This window comes from Pristiophorus japonicus, chromosome 2 (assembly GCF_044704955.1).
Source record: "Pristiophorus japonicus isolate sPriJap1 chromosome 2, sPriJap1.hap1, whole genome shotgun sequence".
Classification (NCBI taxonomy): domain Eukaryota; kingdom Metazoa; phylum Chordata; class Chondrichthyes; family Pristiophoridae; genus Pristiophorus; species Pristiophorus japonicus.
In genome coordinates, this window is record NC_091978.1 from 126,024,305 (window position 1) to 126,043,154 (window position 18,850).

The 18,850-nt window shown below is 46.3% G+C and overlaps 1 protein-coding gene across 2 annotated transcripts; it reads right to left on the reverse strand.

The window, feature by feature from the left end:
- Positions 1-394: 394 nt before the first annotated feature.
- On the reverse strand, positions 395-7,173 carry smim15 (small integral membrane protein 15). Of its 2 annotated transcripts, none has more exons than XM_070862554.1 (3): positions 7,117-7,173; positions 5,722-5,850; positions 395-1,590 (listed from the first exon to the last, which is right to left on the reverse strand). In XM_070862554.1, exon 3 carries the CDS (start codon positions 1,570-1,572, stop codon positions 1,348-1,350), a length of 225 nt encoding a protein of 74 aa, XP_070718655.1. In that variant the 5' UTR covers positions 1,573-1,590; positions 5,722-5,850; positions 7,117-7,173; the 3' UTR covers positions 395-1,347. The 2 variants fall into 2 exon arrangements, with proteins under 2 accessions (XP_070718655.1, XP_070718654.1); XM_070862553.1 differs by having other exon boundaries at positions 7,031-7,117.
- Positions 7,174-18,850: the final 11,677 nt, after the last annotated feature.

Sequence of the window (18,850 nt, forward strand, 5' to 3'; positions counted from 1 at the left end):
GGTCACGGGCCTATCCTGTGCTGCTACAGGAACCAAACAGCACATTTTGTATACTGACACAGATTTAGTGCAACCATCAGTAAATAATTTCTAATCATTTTAAAACTTTTAAAAAGGAAAAAGTACAGAAATAAAAATATGTGGCTATGCAACAATGAGCCACTGATGGACATAATTCCGTAACTTAGCCACAATTCTAGGCAACAGCCTGGTGCCACTGTCGCCAAAATCATGACAAATCACAGATTTTATAAAATCTTGAGCTTGTGCGGATCTTCCCTTTTGCAGCGTAGTGTCCAGTGGCAGAGAGAAATATACAAGTGTTGCCATTGAAATAGAATAATGATCAATACAGCCACATTCAACTAATGCCATTCAATAGATCCCAAGGAAATTTGCTCGGTACAAAAGGTACTGTTTAATATAATTACCAGAGAAGTCCATTAGAAGCATGGGGAAATATTGGTGTGGATTTACAGATCAGAAACTGGACTGAAATAATGATATTCGAGCTCTTATACATAGTTTTAAGATGTTATTTGCACTTTTTCATTTGCACTATGGGTAGGGAAAGATTTTTAAAACACCATTCTCACTGATTACTGCTGTAAAAGTATTTGGCAAACATTTTGTTTTCAGACAACAGAGCATCTTGCGTCATTTCCATAACACTACATGCAAGTGTTGCAATGATGCATTGTAATACAATTTACTTCATCATGTTGGCTATTAGCAAACTTAATAAAAATATCTTGCCAAAGATTTTCACTTGGAAATGCAGCCTTGGCCTTCAAAGGCTTTATTGCGCATCACGTTACTGAAGAAAATTATTTCACATTTTTCCCTACCCTCATATTATTTTGCAACTGAATTAATTCAGTCAGTAACAGTTCAGGTTTTTAGCAAAATAGAATTGGATATAAATTACACAGGTTATTTTTAAATTCAGAAATAGTAAACTTATATTGACTTTCAAACATTATTTTTATGAATGTATCAATATATTGATTTCAGTGCAATGTCTCAGTACACCTTCAGTCAACAAGACGACAGACTTTACGAAATAGGTACACGAGGAATGAGAATGTATACACTTATTTCAAATAGTAAACAGTAGAGTAGAAAATTAGCTGTAAAGCATTAGTGAAAGTGTTCATCCCAATATTAAAGGATATCATAAAAAACCAAAACTTGAAATATTAGAGGATAGAAGCACATATCTAATGAAGCAAGTCACTGAATTATGGTGCCATCCTTGAAGTTATTGCCAAATATAACTGCAATTGTTAAATATGCAAAACAAGCTGCATTTTAGTTCAAGAAAGGGAATGTTTCCTGGTTACATGTTCAATCCTTCTTTGGTCTCTTTGCTTTATTAATATTTTCTTGACGCTTCTGTTTCTTCTTCTGCTCTCGATCTCTGGCCTCGATCATTTTTGCCAATTTCCATGACAATACTGCACTTGCCAAGAACAGTGGGGTTAGTGCCAAGATAACTGTTGAAAGGAAACCGTAAGGGTCTTTTGCAGCCCATTCAACAATGTACTCTGCCCAACCTCTTATGTCCAACATCTTTGCTTACACCAAGACCTATAAAAGTTAAACAAAACATTAGGGTTAATACCACTGGCACTCTATCCACCACCATTCACATTTTCTTCTTTAAATACACCCTTCATCCACACTATCCTCAGTCAAGATGCTGTAACAATCTACCCCATGGATATTTGAGCATTCTACTGATGCTACTCCTTGCAAAATTGCACTATAGAGTCATGTGGAAAAAACCCGCCAACCACTATTTGCTGCCCCATCCGCACTGATGCTGGGGTACTGCCAAGTGCAAATATCATCCCAAAATAGGGATCGCTACTCAAAAGCCCAACATTACAGTTACTAAACCATTCCAAGTGCTTAAATATCTTTTTATTTAAAAGCCTTTGCTCTTCCAATCAAACAATGTAACTATGTTCCTTCCAGTCAAAATTGCCAGTTTCTCCTCTCAGAAGCACCAGGAATAAAATTCTCTCCCCTGGGACAGAATGGAAAAATCATGGGATGTCATTTCAAATCTCTCATTCACCTCCTGGCAGTCAGTTAGTGTCCTGGCCAATATTTAGCCCTCAACCAACATTACTGAAACACATTCTCTCAAACGGCAATGAGATACCTTGCTGAGCACAAATTGGTTGCCGCGTTTCCCCACATGCGTGAATACACTTCAAAAGTATTTAATTAGCTGTAAAGCACTTTGGGACGTCCCACGATCATGAAAGGCGCTATATAAATGTGACTCTTCAACAACAAAGCCTGATATGTAGGCTATAGTGAAAAAAGAACAGTTCCCGATTAAAAAACACAATCCGAACAGGACATCCTACCATTCATTCTAGTCTGCAGTACAAGGCAAGTTGAAAAATTCAGTACATCCACCATTCTATTCAGTTTTTTCCAAGTCTTTGTTAAGGACCTCACATTGGCAAATCGAAAGTACTTTATTTTTAGCAGCTTAATAATACTATTTTTGAATTGTTAGGATAATGACATTTCCTTATGCTGTGAAGATGTTACCAGAAGAAACTAAAAATTCATTAATATTCATTAGGTTCAAAGGACTTGCTGCCAAGGACTGTAACCTAATCCTTCCATATGGAACTCCTTTACCAGTATTTCATGGAAAGGATACCAGCTGAACATTCTGCATATCAGCTTTTCAGAAACCTTAGGTGTTTAATGTTAGTCAAACACTTTTATAAGTCAGTAAATTGATACCACAAGTATTTCAATAACCACAGATTAGCTTGGTTTTATTCAGTGTTATATTTTATCAGCTAAATCTGAAAACAAATGTCTACACTAGCCAGTAATGTCATGAACATTTTTCTCTGAAAACTATCCAACCTTTAGCTAATTGTAATGTGAACCTAACCTATAGATCATTTGATAATATCCTGATAATAGACAATGTTTTGACTGGGCATCTCTATTAATACTATACTCATCACCATTACTTACATTTGCACTCAGTTAAATATGATTCCTAGCTGAAAATTGGAGCAATGCTGATTCAAACACAGTAATCAAGATGTTCTAAATAGTAAATATAAAATCTTTACCTTTCACTTCAATGTAACTGTAAAGACACAGGTGCAGCGTCCAAAATCCGGAGTTCCGGAACGATCCGTGGCAGGGTCGTCCGGAATCCGTAAAATGTTCCAGAATCCGGACCGGATGACCCTGCCCGCCCTTGGGCCTCGCCGCCACAACACCTCCTCGGTGGGGCCCCACAGCGCCCGACAACGACCTCCTTGGCGGGGCTGGACGGTCCGAACAGTTCTTCGGCGGGAATTCCCCCCAGCTTTCTGATGTCCCGAAATCCGAAAATACCCGAACCTGGGCTCGGGTGTTTCTGGATTCGTGACATTAGAAAACAAACAGAAAATCCGGAATCCGGAAAGGCCTCAGTCCCAAGGGTTCTGGATTTTGGACGCTCAACCTGTATTAGCAATAATTATTTTTTACACATTAGTCTGCTCGGCTAATACTTAAGTAAATGTTATAAAGAGCCAGTGACACTTAAAAAGCGAGAAAATTGGCATTAAACAAATGAAAACAGAGTAATTATTCAACTTTTGCTCAATTATTTTGGAAAAAAATCTGAATCATGTAGCACTGAAGGAAGCCATTTGGCCCCGTGCCCGCTGTTAGAAAGGGCTATCCACTTAGTCCCACTCCCCTGCTCTTCCCCCATAGTCCTACAATATCTGTGCGTTTCTTCAGAATACGCAGATCAACTGTCTTTTTTTTAATAAAACCCCCTGTTCTGTACATGTGCACATATCTACTTATAGAATTAACTTTATGGGGTTACCTAAAAAGCAACATCTTCACTTACAAAAGGAAATGAAAAGCAAATTTTACTTTTAAAAGATGCCTGCAAGCGAGCTAATTTACTTAGCAGGTCAGGCTGTTTACATTGCCCCAACTTTCCTATCAGTCCTACTTTGTGCTCAACCAACAAAAGCACTCGCTTTTTGGGTGAAGTGGCCTTTTGTCAATTTTTTTCCCCCTCGAGATAAGCTGCTTAGTTACTTTGAGATGCGCTTAGTGGAGGCCAGATCATACATCAGTTTTTCCTCCCATGAGGCAAGATGTTTAGCTACCACGAGGCATCCCTGAAGTACACCTCGTGTGGAGGCCATGGCAGCCTGTGTCAGTTCTTCCCTCCCTCGAGGCAAAATGCTCAACAACCAAGAGTTAACCCAGCTGGCGCCCATTTGAGAACTGACAAAACATATCACGCGTGGCTAGATTCAAATCTCAGGTAGCACAGGGACTCAACCCTACACGATTTTAAAGGCAACACCATGTCGACTATATAGGCAACTCTTTTTCATTCTGATTCGATCATGATGTAGTAACTATGGCCTTGTCAAAGCTAAAGAGAAACAAATACAGGTATATAGGAAATAGACCCCTTAGTATATACATATTTCCTTAAATCGTGGTACTTTTAACATTTGTAAATATTTATCTAATTAAAAATATGTCAGGAGCCCGGTTATGGATTTAGTTTGCTGATATGGTGGTGATGAAGCAGTGAGCCTACTCACTTTTCCCATAACAAAAGTCAAAAAATTGAATAGTGGCAATTTAACACAAGCCTTCTCACAAATTAATGTGTATAACATTCAGTTTATTTTAATAATCACATAAAAAAGTAACATTAAGGGTACATTTATGTTGGAAAATGTTTCGTACACTTCCTTTTCCTTTTAATGGTCTCTGTGGTGTAGTAAACATTAAAGCAATTTTACTTACTTGGGAACTGACAGCGGTAACTTCTAGTATGCACAACCATAAAGCAGGTTGGTAAAAATATAATTTTTATGCTTAAAGTACATATTCTGGAAAAAAATTGCACTAATATCAAGAACATTAATATGCAGATTATCTCACATTCAACACTTATTTTAGGCAAAAAAAACCTCCAATTTCATTTAAATTAACCACCAGCACCACATCCAGCAAATTTTAACACAGGAACATTACTTCTTAAGATCTTTGCAGTTGACTCCCAAATTTTTGTAATATTGGAAACGATAAAGTTAACAAAATCTCAAATCTTGCACAGCAGCACTGGAGTTGGTGCACTTTTTGTAATTATTTGAGGAGACCACAAAAGATATAGAAGTAATCAATTTAGCCTATTGTACCTATGGCAAATCTCTCAAAACTTAGTCTCATTCCTCTGCCCTTTTCCCACACATTTTAAATTTTTATTTTAAAGTTATGTATTCATTGCCCTTTTAAAAGCTACTCTGCATTATGCTTCTACCACTGTTTCTACCGAGGGAACCCAAACCTTGAAAAAAATACAATTCGCCAAACCTCATCCATTCACCAACCAGTGGAAATAATTTTTCTCCATTTACCCTGTCAAAACCGTTCATAATTCTGAAGATCCTTACCAGATCTGGCCTTAACCTTCTCTATTCTAACAAAAAGAGCTGCAGTTTCTCTAGGCTCTCCTCACAACTAAAGCCTCTAATCTCTGTTCTTATCTTAAATCTCTTTTGTACACTTTGACATCCATCCTATAGTATGAAGCCCAAAACTGGATACAATGGTCGCATTTTGTGGTCAGCAGCGAAAGAATGAGCGCTTGTCGTTCATTATGCTTACAGCTGCCTAGACTTGAGATTTTGAGCGTCGACTTACGGTTATTAAGGGATCCTTTTCTGTACAGCGCCCTCTACAGGGGATCTGGGACCTGTGTCAACAGGACAAGTAACACAGTATCTCTTCAACCAATCAGGATTTACGAATCCTCACTGAGACACGCAGAATCTGAACCAGGAAGTATAAATTAGAATCAATGTAAAATCATGAACAGAAAGCAAAATAGAGAGCGAAGGAAAGATGGGATTGAGAGAGAGATAAAGGACAAAGAGAAAGTAAAAACAAATTAAAATTTTATTAAATTGCCAACAATAATTAAATTCTGAAGGAATGAGACACCACACTTACAAAATTAAATTTTCTGGGCCAAGAGGTTATTTGGCAGTGATTAAGACTTAGCATGCAGTTAAAAATTCACTTGCACCTGAATACATCAGCCCTAACTTTTTCTGGTGTGTTTAGTGGGTAACTACTGGTTAAGTACAGCTTCATGTATTTTAATCCCGAATCTATTGGCGATGTGTAGCAAAGCTTGTGGGGGAGCAGGGAAAATTGGACAGCAACTTCCAGATTTCCGCATTTAACTGTGCAAGTGCTGACAGTGGAAGTTGCTGTCCGATTTACCCCATAAATAACGGTGAGCATGGATAGCCTCACCATATTTTAACTCCAGCACAACGTGTAGACTGAATCTTTGGGCGCGGGGGGGTATATACTCTTGAATATTCAAATGTTAAAATATGCTTCTGAAGAATCAGTTTAGAATGGATCTCAGGTAATACTAAATCCAATAGCAGACCTGCTCCACCATGTAATTAGATCATGGCTGATCTGTACTTCAACTCTATTAACCTGCCTTTGTTCCATAAGCCTTGATACTATCGAACAAAGGCTTATCGATCTGTCTTGAAAATGTCAGTTGACAGTGTCCAGTTTTTTGGGGAGGGTTCCAGATTTCTATACCCTTTCTGTGAAATCTGCTTTCCGATTTCACTCCTAAATGGTCTAAGCTCTAATTTTATGATAAAAAATTACCATGTATTATAAATAAAACCTGTATTTTTGAGACAATTGTCGAAACATTAGCTTTTCCACTGTGAAGTTTCAATCCAGTTTGCATTGTTAATTGTAATGTGTACCATTGTTGAAGTTAAGGTGTTATCTTTGAAGGAAATCTACAAGTTTAGGTGGCTCAATCTAAAGAAATTCTGGACCCCGCACAACAACAACTAATGCCTCCCTGGTCCATCCCCAGCGCAGAGCCACGGCATCCCCCTTCTCCTCTCAAACTCTGAATGCAGGCAGAGGTCGAGCACCCTGGAACCCTCCTCAACCACCGCCAGCTCACTTTTGGGAGGCCATGCCTACAACCGCCGTCTCTTGTCTCTTGTCTCTTGTCCCGTGTCTCGGCCCACGCCCCGTGCCCGATCTCACCTGAACCGCACCGACCAGAGCGGAAGCTGACCCCCGCGCATGCGCAGACGTCAGCCCACCGCACCGGAAGTACGAGCGGGAGGATCAACGTGTAACACATGCGGGGGTCAGAGGTTATTTTCACAGCTGGATGAGTCGGACTGCGGTGACTGACAAGTGAAGGAGTGTAATTACAGTCAGTGCAAAAATAGAGTTAAGTGCAATACAGCATGGTGCGGAAATACAATACAATGATAGAGTGCAGTCAGCGATGTTGTGCTACAGTAAGTACAATACAGCACCAAATAATGATATTCTACAGCAGTAAAACAAAGTTCAAGATAATACAGCACATACAAAAATGGCTGCAGTATAGATCAATACAATACCATGCAATATGAGACACTGCAAAAATAGAATGCAGTATAATACAGAAGTATATAAGTACAGTGGAGCACATTGCTAAAATACAACTCCAGTGTACAACATAGTTCAAACTAGATTAGTAAAGTGCAAAATATGAGCACACTGACTACAGTGCAATGATAAAATGAAAATGTAGCATAAGGTACAATACAGACGAAATAGAAGCAATTTAGTATCATCATCATAGGCACTCCCTCGGAATCGAGGAAGACTTGCTTCCACTCCCAAAGTGAGTTCTTTGATGGCTGAACAGTCCAATACAAGAGCCACAGACCCTGTTAAAATGGGACAGACATTCATCGAGGGAATGGGTGGGTGGGGCTGGTTTGTCGCACGCTCCTTCCGCTGCCTGCACTTGACCTCTTCACGCTCTTTGCGTTGAGACTCGAAGAGCTCAACGCCCTCCCGGATGCACTTTCTCCAAAACTGTACGCAGTATTCCAGGTGTGGCCTCACCAATACCCTGTAGCAAGACTTTACTGCTTTTGTACCATTGGCATCAGGAAGACCAATGGAATCTTGGCCTTTATTGCAAAGGGGATGGAATATAAAAGCAGGAAAGTCTTCCTACAGCTATATAAGGTATAGGTGAGGCCACATCTGGAATACTGTGTGCAGTTTTGGTTTCCATATTTACAAAAGTATATAGTTGCTTTGGAGGCAGTTCAGAGAAGGTTGACGGTTGATTCCGGGGATGAGGGGGTTGACTTATAAGGAAAGGTTGAGTAGGTTGGGCCTCTACTAATTGGAATTCAAAAGAATGAGTGGTGATCTTATCAAAACGTATAAGATTATGAGGGGGCTTGACAAGGTGGATGCAGAGAGGATGTTTCCACTGATGGGGGAGACAAGAACTAGAGGGCATGATCTCAGAATAAGTGGCCGCCCATTTAAAACAGAGATGAGGAGAAATTTCTTCTATTAGAGGGTTGTAAATCTGTGGAATTTGCTGCCTCAGAGAACTGTGGAAGCTGGGACATTGAATAAATTCAAGACAGAAATAGACAGTTTCTTAAACGATAAGGGGATAAGGGGTTATGGAGAGCGGACGGGGAAGTGGAGCTAAGTCCATGATCAGATCAGCCATGATCTTATTGACTGGCGGAGCGGGCTTGAGGGGCCGTATGGCCTACTCCTGTTCCTATTTCTTATGTTACTAATGCAGGTAATTATAGACCGGTTAGTTTAACATCTGTAGTGGGGAAAATGCTTGAAGCTATCATTAAGGAAGAAATAGCAGGACATCTAGATAGGAATAGTTCAATCAAGCAGACGCAACATGGATTTATGAAGGGGAAATCATGTTTAACTAATTTACTGGTATTCTTTGAGGATATAACGAGCATGGTGGATAGAGGTGTACCGATGGATGTGGTGTATTTAGATTTCCAAAAGGCATTCGATAAGGTGCCACACAAAAGGTTACTGCAGAAGATAAAGGTACGCGGAGCCAGAGGAAATGTATTAGCATGGATAGAGAATTGGTTAACTAACAGAAAGCAGAGAGTCGGGATAAATGGGTCCTTTTCGGGTTGGAAATCGGTGGTTAGTGGTGTGCCACAGGGATCGGTGCTGGGACCACAACTGTTTACAATATACATAGATGACCTGGAAGAGGGGACAGAGTGTAGTGTAACAAAATTTGCAGATGACACAAAGATCAGTGGGAAAGCGGGTTGTGTAGAGGACACAGAGAGGCTGCAAAGTATTTAGATAGGTTAAGCGACTGGGCTAAGGTTTGGCAGATGGAATACAATGTCGGAAAATGTGAGGTCATCCACCTTGGAAAAAAAAAACAGTAAAAGGGAATATTATTTGAATGGGGAGAAATTACAACATGCTGCGGTGCAGAGGGACCTGTGGGTCCTTGTGCATGAAACTCTTTTGGAGCAAACAAAAACATTAAACCGTGGCCCCCCGATCTGGGGGACGCACCAAACATTTACAACACCCATTTTAAGTATTTTTTTGTGTTTTTTAAAAAAAAATTTTGGGCACTAAAATAATATTATTTTTCAAAGTGCCCCCTATAAAAGGGGAGGGGGACACTAAAAAACACCGGCAATTAAAACAAATTAAACTTTAAAACATAAAATCAAATTAAAATTTGGTTGCCGGGCGTGACGATGCACTCCAGTCCCTCCGGTGCCAACCTCTCGCGGAAGGCCGCGAGCGTACCGGTGGACACCGCGTGCTCCATCTCCAAGGAACCCTGGCGCGGATGTACGCGCGGAAGAGAGGCAGGCAGTCAGGTTGAACGACCCCCTCGACCGCCCGCTGCCTGGACCGGCTGATGGCACCCTTGGCCGTGCCCAGGAGCAGTCCTACAAGGAGGCCCTCGGACCTACCCGCTCCCCTCCGCACAGGGTGTTCAAAGATCAGGAGTGTGCGACTGAAGTGCAGCCAGAATTTCAGGAGCAGCCCCTTTAAATAACAAAACGGGCTGCAACCTCGTGCACTCAATAAAAACATGGAACACGGACTCTTCCAGACCGCAGAAATTGCAGGCGGCCCGGGAGCCCGTGAATCGGCTTAAAAATTTATTGCACGGCATTGCTCCGTGCACCACCCTCCAGGCCAAGTCCCCGACAAATAGTGGGAGGACCCCTGCGTAGAGTGCCCTCCATCGGGGACCCCCGCCTCCTCCGGACGGCAAGATGGTACGCCATGGCGTGTCCGGACGGCAGGCGAGGATGGCAAAGTTGAGAGTGTGCAGGAGCAGCCCGTACAGGAAACCCCTCCGCGCGGAACTGAAAGGCACGGTGGGGATTTCCCCGAGGCGGCTCAAGTTGTGAGGCGCCGGCCCCCGTGGGAGGTTCCGGGGTTTGGCGCCGATGAGGAATTCCGTCCGGACGGGGGTCAGTTCGGACGGGATCTCCCCACGTGCTTGAGCCTCCTCGATGCACCTAACGGAGTCGGGGCCCAGAGCTCTTTTTAGCGACTCGATGGCATCGGCCGCGTGGCGGACGTTGGCAGAATTTAGGCGCCGCGCCAGCGTATCTGGCGCCATCCAGCCCGCTCCTCCGCCATCGAGCAGGTCCCTGACCCTGGTCACCTCACCAGCCACAGCCCTCTTGTCCGACCGCCACAAAAAACCTCGGTCGTGGAGGTACGGATTCCTGAGCAGCGGCTCCTGCAGGACAGCCGCCACTCCAGCCGGTGGAGAGCTGCGCTTGGTGGAGACTTTGTTCCAGACCCTGGTGAGTTCCTTGTAAAAGACAGGCAGCTCCTGGAAGGCGGTCCTGACGCCCCCCAAGCTCACAAACAGGAGCTGCGTGTCGTAGTTGAGGCCGTGCTGCTGGCGGATGAAATACGTCGCTAGAGCACGCCACCTAGGAGGGGGCTCAACGTAAAGGTATCTCTGCAGGGTCTGAAGACGGAAAGTCGCGAGCTGGGCGCTGACGCACACCAACGACTGACCGCCCTCCCCAAGCGGGAGACTCAAGACCGCGGCAGAGACCCAGTGCTTCCTGTTGTTCAAGAAGAAGTCCAGCAGCTTCTTCTGTATCTTGGCGACAAACGCAGGGGGAGGGGTCAAAGTGACCAGCTGGTACCACAACATGGCGGCCACCAGCTGGTTTATGACTAGCGCTCGACCCCTGTAGGACAGCACTCGGAGCAGTCCTGTCCAGCGCCCTAGGCGAGCGGCGACCTTGGCCTCCAGCTCCTGCCAGTTCGCCGGCCAGGCTTCCTCGTCGGGGCTAAGGTAGACTCCCAGATAGAGGAGATGGGTCGTGCTCCAGGCAAAAGGCCTGAGCTCCTCCGGCAGGGAGTCCACCCGCCACTGACCCACCAGGAGTCCGGAACGTTTCTCCCAGTTGATTCTGGCGGAGGATGCGGCCGAGTAAATCTCCTGGCACTCACGCATCCTCCGCAGGTCAGCGGGATCCTCCACCGCGAGGAGCACGTCATCGGCGTAAGCCGAGAGGACGACCTCCACGCCCGGCCCTTGCAGAGCCAGTCCCGTCAACCTCGTCCGCAGGAGGCGCAGGAAAGGCTCCACGCAGACGGCATATAACTGGCCGGACATGGGGCATCCCTGGCGCACCCCTCTCCCAAAGCGAAGGGGCGCCGTCAAGGACCCGTTAACCTTAATCAGACACTCCGCGGCTCCTTGTGCATGAAACTCTTTTTGGGAGTAAACAAAAAAACATTAAACCGTGCCCCCCCCCGATCTGGGGGAAACACCAAACAATTACAGGCCCTTTTATTTTATTTATTAATTTTTTTTTTGGGCACTAAAATCTTATTTTTTTCTCCAAGTGCCCCCTATAAAAGGGGAGGGGGACACTAAAAACACTGGCAATTAAAACAAATTAAACTTTAAAACATAAAATCAAATTAAAATTTGGTTGCCGGGCGTGATGATGCACTCCAGTCCCTCTGGTGCCCACCTCTCGCGGAAGGCCGCGAGCGTACCGGTGGACACCGCGTGCTCCATCTCCCAGGACACCCTGGCGCGGATGTACGCGCGGAAGAGAGGCAGGCAGTCAGGTTGAATGACCCCCTCGACCGCCCGCTGCCTGGACCGGCTGATGGCACCCTTGGCCGTGCCCAGGAGCAGTCCTACGAGGAGGCCCTCGGACCTACCCGCTCCCCTCCGCACAGGGTGCCCAAAGATCAGGAGTGTGGGACTGCAGTGCAGCCAGAATTTCAGGAGCAGCTCCTTTAAATAATAAAATAGGGGCTGCAACCTAGTGCATTCCATAAAAACATGGAACACGGACTCTTCCAGACCGCAGAAATTGCAGGCGGCCTGGGAGCCCGTGAACCAGCTTAAAAATTTATTGCACGGCACTGCTCCGTGCACCACCCTCCAGGCCAAGTCCCCGACAAATAGTGGGAGGATCCCTGCGTAGAGTGCCCTCCATTGGGGACCCCCGCCTCTTCCGGACGGCAAGATGGTACGCCATGGCGTGTCCGGACGGCAGGCGAGGATGGCAAAGTTGAGAGTGTGCAGGAGCAGCCCGTACAGGAAACCCCTCCGCGCGGAACTGAAAGGCACGGAGGGGATTTCCCCGAGGCGGCTCAAGTTGTGAGGCGCCGGCCCCCGAGAGAGGTTCCGGGGTTTGGCGCCGATGAGGAATTCCGTCCGGACGGGGGTCAGTTCGGACGGGATCTCCCCATGTGCTTGAGCCTCCTCGATGCACCTAACAGAGTCGGGGCCCAGAGTTCTTTTTAGCGACTCGATGGCATCGGCCGCGTGGCGGACGTTGGCAGAATTTAGGCGCCGCGCCAGCATATCTGGCGCCATCCAGCCCACTCCTCCGCCATCGAGCAGGTCCCTGACCCTGGTCACCTCACCAGCCACAGTCCTCTTGTCCGACCGCCACAAAAAACCTCGGTCGTGGATGTACGGATTCCCGAGCAGCGGCTCCTGCAGGACGGCCGCCACTCCAGCCGGTGGAGAGCTGCGCTTGGTGGAGACTTTGTTCCAGACCCTGATGAGTTCCTTGTAAAAGACAGGCAGCTCCCGGAGGGCAGTCCTGACGTCCCCCACACTTACAAACAGGAGCTGCGTGTCGTAGTTGAGGCCGTGCTGCTGGCGGAAGAAATACATCGCCAGAGCACGCCACCTAGGAGGGGGCTCAACGTAAAGGTATCTCTGCAGGGTCTGAAGACGGAAAGTCGCGAGCTGGGCGCTGACGCACACCAACGACTGACCGCCCTCCCCAAGCGGGAGACTCAAGACCGCGGCAGAGACCCAGTGCTTCCTGTTGTTCCAGAAGAAGTCCAGCAGCTTCTTCTGTATCTTGGCGACAAACGCAGGGGGAGGGGTCAAAGTGACCAGCCGGTACCACAACATGGCGGCCACCAGCTGGTTTATGACTAGCGCTCGACCCCTGTAGGACAGCACTCGGAGCAGTCCTGTTCAGCGCCCTAGGCGAGCGGCGACCTTGGCCTCCAGCTCCTCTCGTCGGGGCTAAGGTAGACTCCCAGATAGAGGAGATGGGTCGTGCTCCAGGCAAAAGGCCTGAGCTCCTCCGGCAGGGAGTCCACCCGCCACTGACCCACCAGGAGTCCGGAACATTTCTCCCAGTTGATTCTGGCGGAGGATGCGGCCGAGTAAATCTCCTGGCACTCACGCATCCTCCGCAGGTCAGCGGGATCCTCCACCACGAGGAGCACGTCATTGGTGTAAGCCGAGAGGACGACCTCCACGCCCAGCCCTTGCAGAGCCAGTCCCGTCAACCTCGTCCGCAGGAGGCGCAGGAAAGGCTCCACGCAGACGGCATATAACTGGCCGGACATGGGGCATCCCCTGGCGCACCCCTCTCCCAAAGCGAAGGGGCGCCATCAAGGACCCGATAACCTTAATCAGACACTCCGCGGCTCCTTGTGCATGAAACTCTTTTTGGATCTCCCATCCAAGTACTAACCAGGCCTGACTCTGCTTAGCTTCCAAGATTAGACGAGATCGGGCGCTTTCAGACTAGTATGAAACTCTTTTGAGTTTACCTGCAAAACATAAAAACATTAAACGGTGCCACCCGACCTGGGTGACACTCCAGACATTTACAAGGCTCTTTTTTTTTTTTCCCCCCCTTTTTTTTTGTTTTTTTTTGTGTTTTTCTTTTTTTTTTTTGTTTTTTTTTTGGGCACTAAAATCACAATTTTCCCCAGTGCCCCCTATAAAAGAGAAGGGGGACACTAAAAGCACCGGCAATTACGACAAATTAAACTTAAAAAACGTAAAATCAAATTAAAATTTGGTTGCCGGGCGTGATGATGCACTGCAGTCCCTCCGGTGCCCACCTCTCGCGGAAGGCCGCGAGCGTACCGGTGGACACCGCGTGCTCCATCTCCAAGGACACCCTCGACCGGATGTAAGAGCGGAAGAGAGGCAGGCAGTCAGGTTGAACGACCCCCTCGACCGCCCGCTGCCTGGACCGGCTGATGGCCAGGAGCAGTCCTACGAGGAGGCCTTCGGACCTACCCGCTCCCCTCCGCACAGGGTGCCCAAAGATCAGGAGTGTGGGACTGAAGTGCAGCCAGAATTTCAGGAACAGCCCCTTCAAATAATGGAACAGGGGCTGCAACCTTGTGCGCTCAATAAAAACATGGAACACGGACTCCTCCAGACCGCAGAAATTGCAGGCGGCCTGGGAGTCCGTGAACCGGCTTAAAAATTTGTTGCACGGCACTGCTCCGTGCACCACCCTCCAGGCCAAGTCCCCGATGAATAGTGGGAGGACCCCCGCGTAGAGTGCCCTCCATCGGGGACCCCCGCCTCCTCCGGACGGCAAGATGGTACGCCATGGCGTGTCCGGACGGCCGGCGAGGATGGCAAAGTTGAGGGTGTGCAGGAGCAGCCCGTACAGGAAACCCCTCCGCGCGGAACTGAAAGGCACGGAGGGGATTTCCCCGAGGCGGCTCAAGTTGTGAGGCGCCGGCCCCCGTGGGAGGTTCCGGGGTTTGGCGCCGATGAGGAATTCCGTCTGGACGGGGGTCAGTTCGGACGGGATCTCCCCACGTGCTTGAGCCTCCTCGATACACCTAACGGAGTCAGGGCCCAGAGCTGTTTTTAGCGACTCGATGGCATCGGCCGCGTGGCGGACGTTGGCAGAATTTAGGCGCCGCGCCAGCGTGTCTGGCGCCATCCAGCCCGCCCCTCCGCCATCGAGCAGGTCCCTGACCCTGGTCACCTCACCAGCCACAGCCCTCTCTTCCGACCGCCACATAAAACCTCGGCCGTGGAGGTACGGATTCCCGAGCAGCGGTTCCTGCAGGACAGACTAGTATGAATCCCAAAAAGTTAGTTTGCAGGTGCAGCAGGTAATCAGGAAGGCAAATGGAATGTTGACCTTCATTGCGAGAGGGATGGAGTACAAAATCAGGGAGGTCCTGCTGCAACTGTATAGGGTACTGGTGAGACCGCACCTGGAGTACTACGTGCAGTTTTGGTCACCTTACTTAAGGAAGGATATACTAGCTTTGGAGGGGGTACAGAGACGATTCACTAGGCTGATTCCGGAGATGAGGTGGTTACCTTATTATGATAGATTGAGTAGACTGGGTCTTTACTCGTTGGAGTTCAGAAGGATGAGGGGTGATCTTATGGAAACATTTAAAATAATGAAAGGGATAGACAAGATAGAGGCAGAGAGGTTGTTTCCACTGGTCGGGGAGACTAGAACTAGGGGGCACAGCCTCAAAATACGGGGGAGCCAATTTAAAACCGAGTTGAGAAGGAATTTCTTCTCCCAGAGGGTTGTGAATCTGTGGAATTCTCTGCCCACGGAAGCAGTTGAGGCTAGTTCATTGAATGTATTCAAATCACAGATAGATAGATTTTTAACCAATAGGGGAATTAAGGGTTACGGGGAGCGGGCGGGTAAGTGGAGCTGAGTCCACGGCCAGATCAGCCATGATCTTGTTGAATGGCGGAGCAGGCTCGAGGGGCTAGATGGCCTACTCCTGTTCCTAATTCTTATGTTCTTATGTTATGTTCTTATGTTCTTATACTATATCCCCTTTGCAATAAAGGCCAAGATTCCATTGGCCTTCCTGATCACTTGCTGTACCTGCATACTAACCTTTTGTGTTTCATGCACAAGTACCCCCAGGTCCCGCAGCACTTTGCAATCTTTCTCCATTGAAATAATAACTTGCTCTTTGATTTTTTTCTGCCAAAGTGCATGACCTCACACTTTCCAACATTATACTACGTCTGCCAAATTTTTGCCCACTCACTTAGCCTGTTGCAGATTTTTTGTGTCCTCCTCACACATTGCTTTTCCTCCCATTTTTGTATCATCAGCAAACTTGGCTACGTTACATTCGGTCCTTTCTTCCAAGTTGTTAATATAGATTGTAAATAGTTGGGACCCAGCATTGATCCCTGCGGCACCCCACTAGTTGCTGATTGCCAACCTGAGTATGAACCACTTATCCCGACTCTCTGTTTTCTGTTCGTTAGCCAATCCTCTATCCATGTTAATATATTACCTCCAACCCCGTGAACTTTTATCTTGTGCAGTAATCTTTTATGTGGCACCTTGTCAAATGCCTTCTGGAACTCCAAATACACCACATCCGCTGGTTCCCCTTTATCCACCCTGTTCATTACATCCTCAAAGAATTCCAGCAAATTTGTCAAACATAAATGCATGCTGACTCTGCCTGACCGAATTATGCTTTTCCAAATGTCCTGCTATTGCTTCTTTAATAATGGACTCCAACATTTTCCCAACCAGAAATATTCGGCTAACTGGTCTATAGTTTCCTGCTTTTTGTCTGATTCCTTTTTTTAAATAGGGGAGTTACATTTACAGTTTTCCAATCTGCTGGGACCTCCCCAGAATCCAAGGAATTTTGCGTCCTAGGGTCTTAAGAGAAGTAGCGGCATCCACTATCCCTGCCGCTACTTCTCTTAAGACCTTAGGATGCAAGCCATCAGGTCCAGGGGATTTATCCGCCTTTAGTCCCATTATCTTACTGATTACCACCTCCTTAGTGATTGTGATTGTGTTAAGTTCCTCCCCTGCTATAGCCCCTTGACTATCCACTGTTGGGATATTGTTTGTGTCCTCTACCGTAAAGACTGATACAGAATATTTGTTCAGAGATTCTGCCATCTCCATGTTTCCCATTACTAATTTCCCGGTCTCGTCCTCTAAGGGACCAACATTTACTTTAGCCACTCTTTTACTTTTTATATACCTATAGAAACTCTTGCTATCTTATTTTATATTTCATGCTCGTTTACTTTCATAGTCTATCTTCCTTTCTTAATCATTTTTTTCGTATTCTTTGCTGGCTTTCAAAAGCTTCTGTCCTCCCACTAGTTTTGGCCACTTTGTAAGCCCTTGTTTTTAATTGGATACTGACCTTTTTTTTCTTTAGTTAGCACGGATGGCTATCTTTTCTTTTACCCCTTTTCTCCTCACTGGAATATATTTTTCTTGAGAGTTGTGAAATGTCTCCTTAAATGTATGCCACTGTTCATCAACCGTCCTACACTTTAATCTATTTTCCCAGTCCACTTTAGCCAACTCTGCCCGCATACCTTCATAGTCTCCTTTATTTAAGCTTAGTATTCTAGTTTGTGATCCAACTTTCTCACCCTCCATCTGAATTTGAAATTCAACCATGCTATGATCACTTATTTCAAGGAGATTGTTTATTAATCCTGTCTCATTACACAGGACCAGATCTAAGATAGCCTGCCCCCTGGTTGGTTCCATTACATACTGCTCAAGGAACCTGTCCCTTATGCACTCTATGAACTCTTCCTCAAAGCTACCCTGACCAATTTGATTTGTCCAATCAATATGGAGGTTAAAATCACCCATGATTATTGCTGTTCCCTTTTTACAAGCCTCTACTATTTCTTGGTTTATACTCCGACCAACAGAGTTGCTACTGTTAGGGGGCCTATAGACTACGTCCACCAGTGACTTTTTCTCATTATTCCTTATCTCCACCTAAACTGTTTCAACATCTTGATCATTTGAGCAAATATCGTTTCTCACTATTGCAGTGATTCCATTCTTTATCAATAGAACTACCCCAACTCCGTTTTCTTTCTGTCTGTACTTCCGGATTGTCAAATACCCCTGAATATTTAATTCCTAGTCCTGGTCACCTTGCAACCACGTCTTTGTAATGACTATCAGATCATACCCATTTGTATCTATTTGTGCCGTCAACTCATCTATTTTGTTTCAAATGCTACGTACATTTAGACAAAGTGCCTTTAAATTTGTTTTTTTACCCTTTTTTCCTGCTTGTTTCCTCTTTCCTTCCAACTCACTTTCTTTATTTTTGCTTTCTAATTCCAGCTTGACTCCCCTCCCTACTGAATCTATTTTCAGGTTCCCATCCCCCTGCCAAGTTAGTTTAAACCCCCCCTGCGAGGATATTGGTCCCAGGTCTGTTGAGGTGGAACCAGTCCGGTTTGGACAGGTCCCACTTCCCCCAGAAGCAATCCCAATGCCCCAGGAAAGTAAAGTCCCCCCGCCTGCACCGTCTCTCCAGCCACGTATTCATCTGCTCTATCCTCTTATTTCTGTACTCACTAGCTCATGGCACCCGGAGTAATCCGGAGATTACTACCTTTGAGGTCCTGCTTTTTAATCTCTCTCCTAGCTCCCTAAACGCTGCCTGCAGGACCTCATCCCTTTTCTACCTATGTCATTGGTCCTGATATGGACAATGACCTCTGGCTGTTCACCCACTCCCCCCAGAATGCCCTGCAGCTGCTCAGTGACATCCTTGACTTTGGCAGCAGGGAGGCAACATACCATCCTGGAGTCACGTCTGCGGCCACAGAAACGCCTGTCTGCTCCCCTGACTATTGAATCCCCTATCACTATTGCTCTTCCAT

Coding starts and splice junctions, on each gene's coding strand:
- smim15 (XM_070862554.1), bottom strand. CDS start 1,572: ATGTTGGACATAAGAGGTTGGGCAGAGTACATTGTTGAATGGGCTGCA.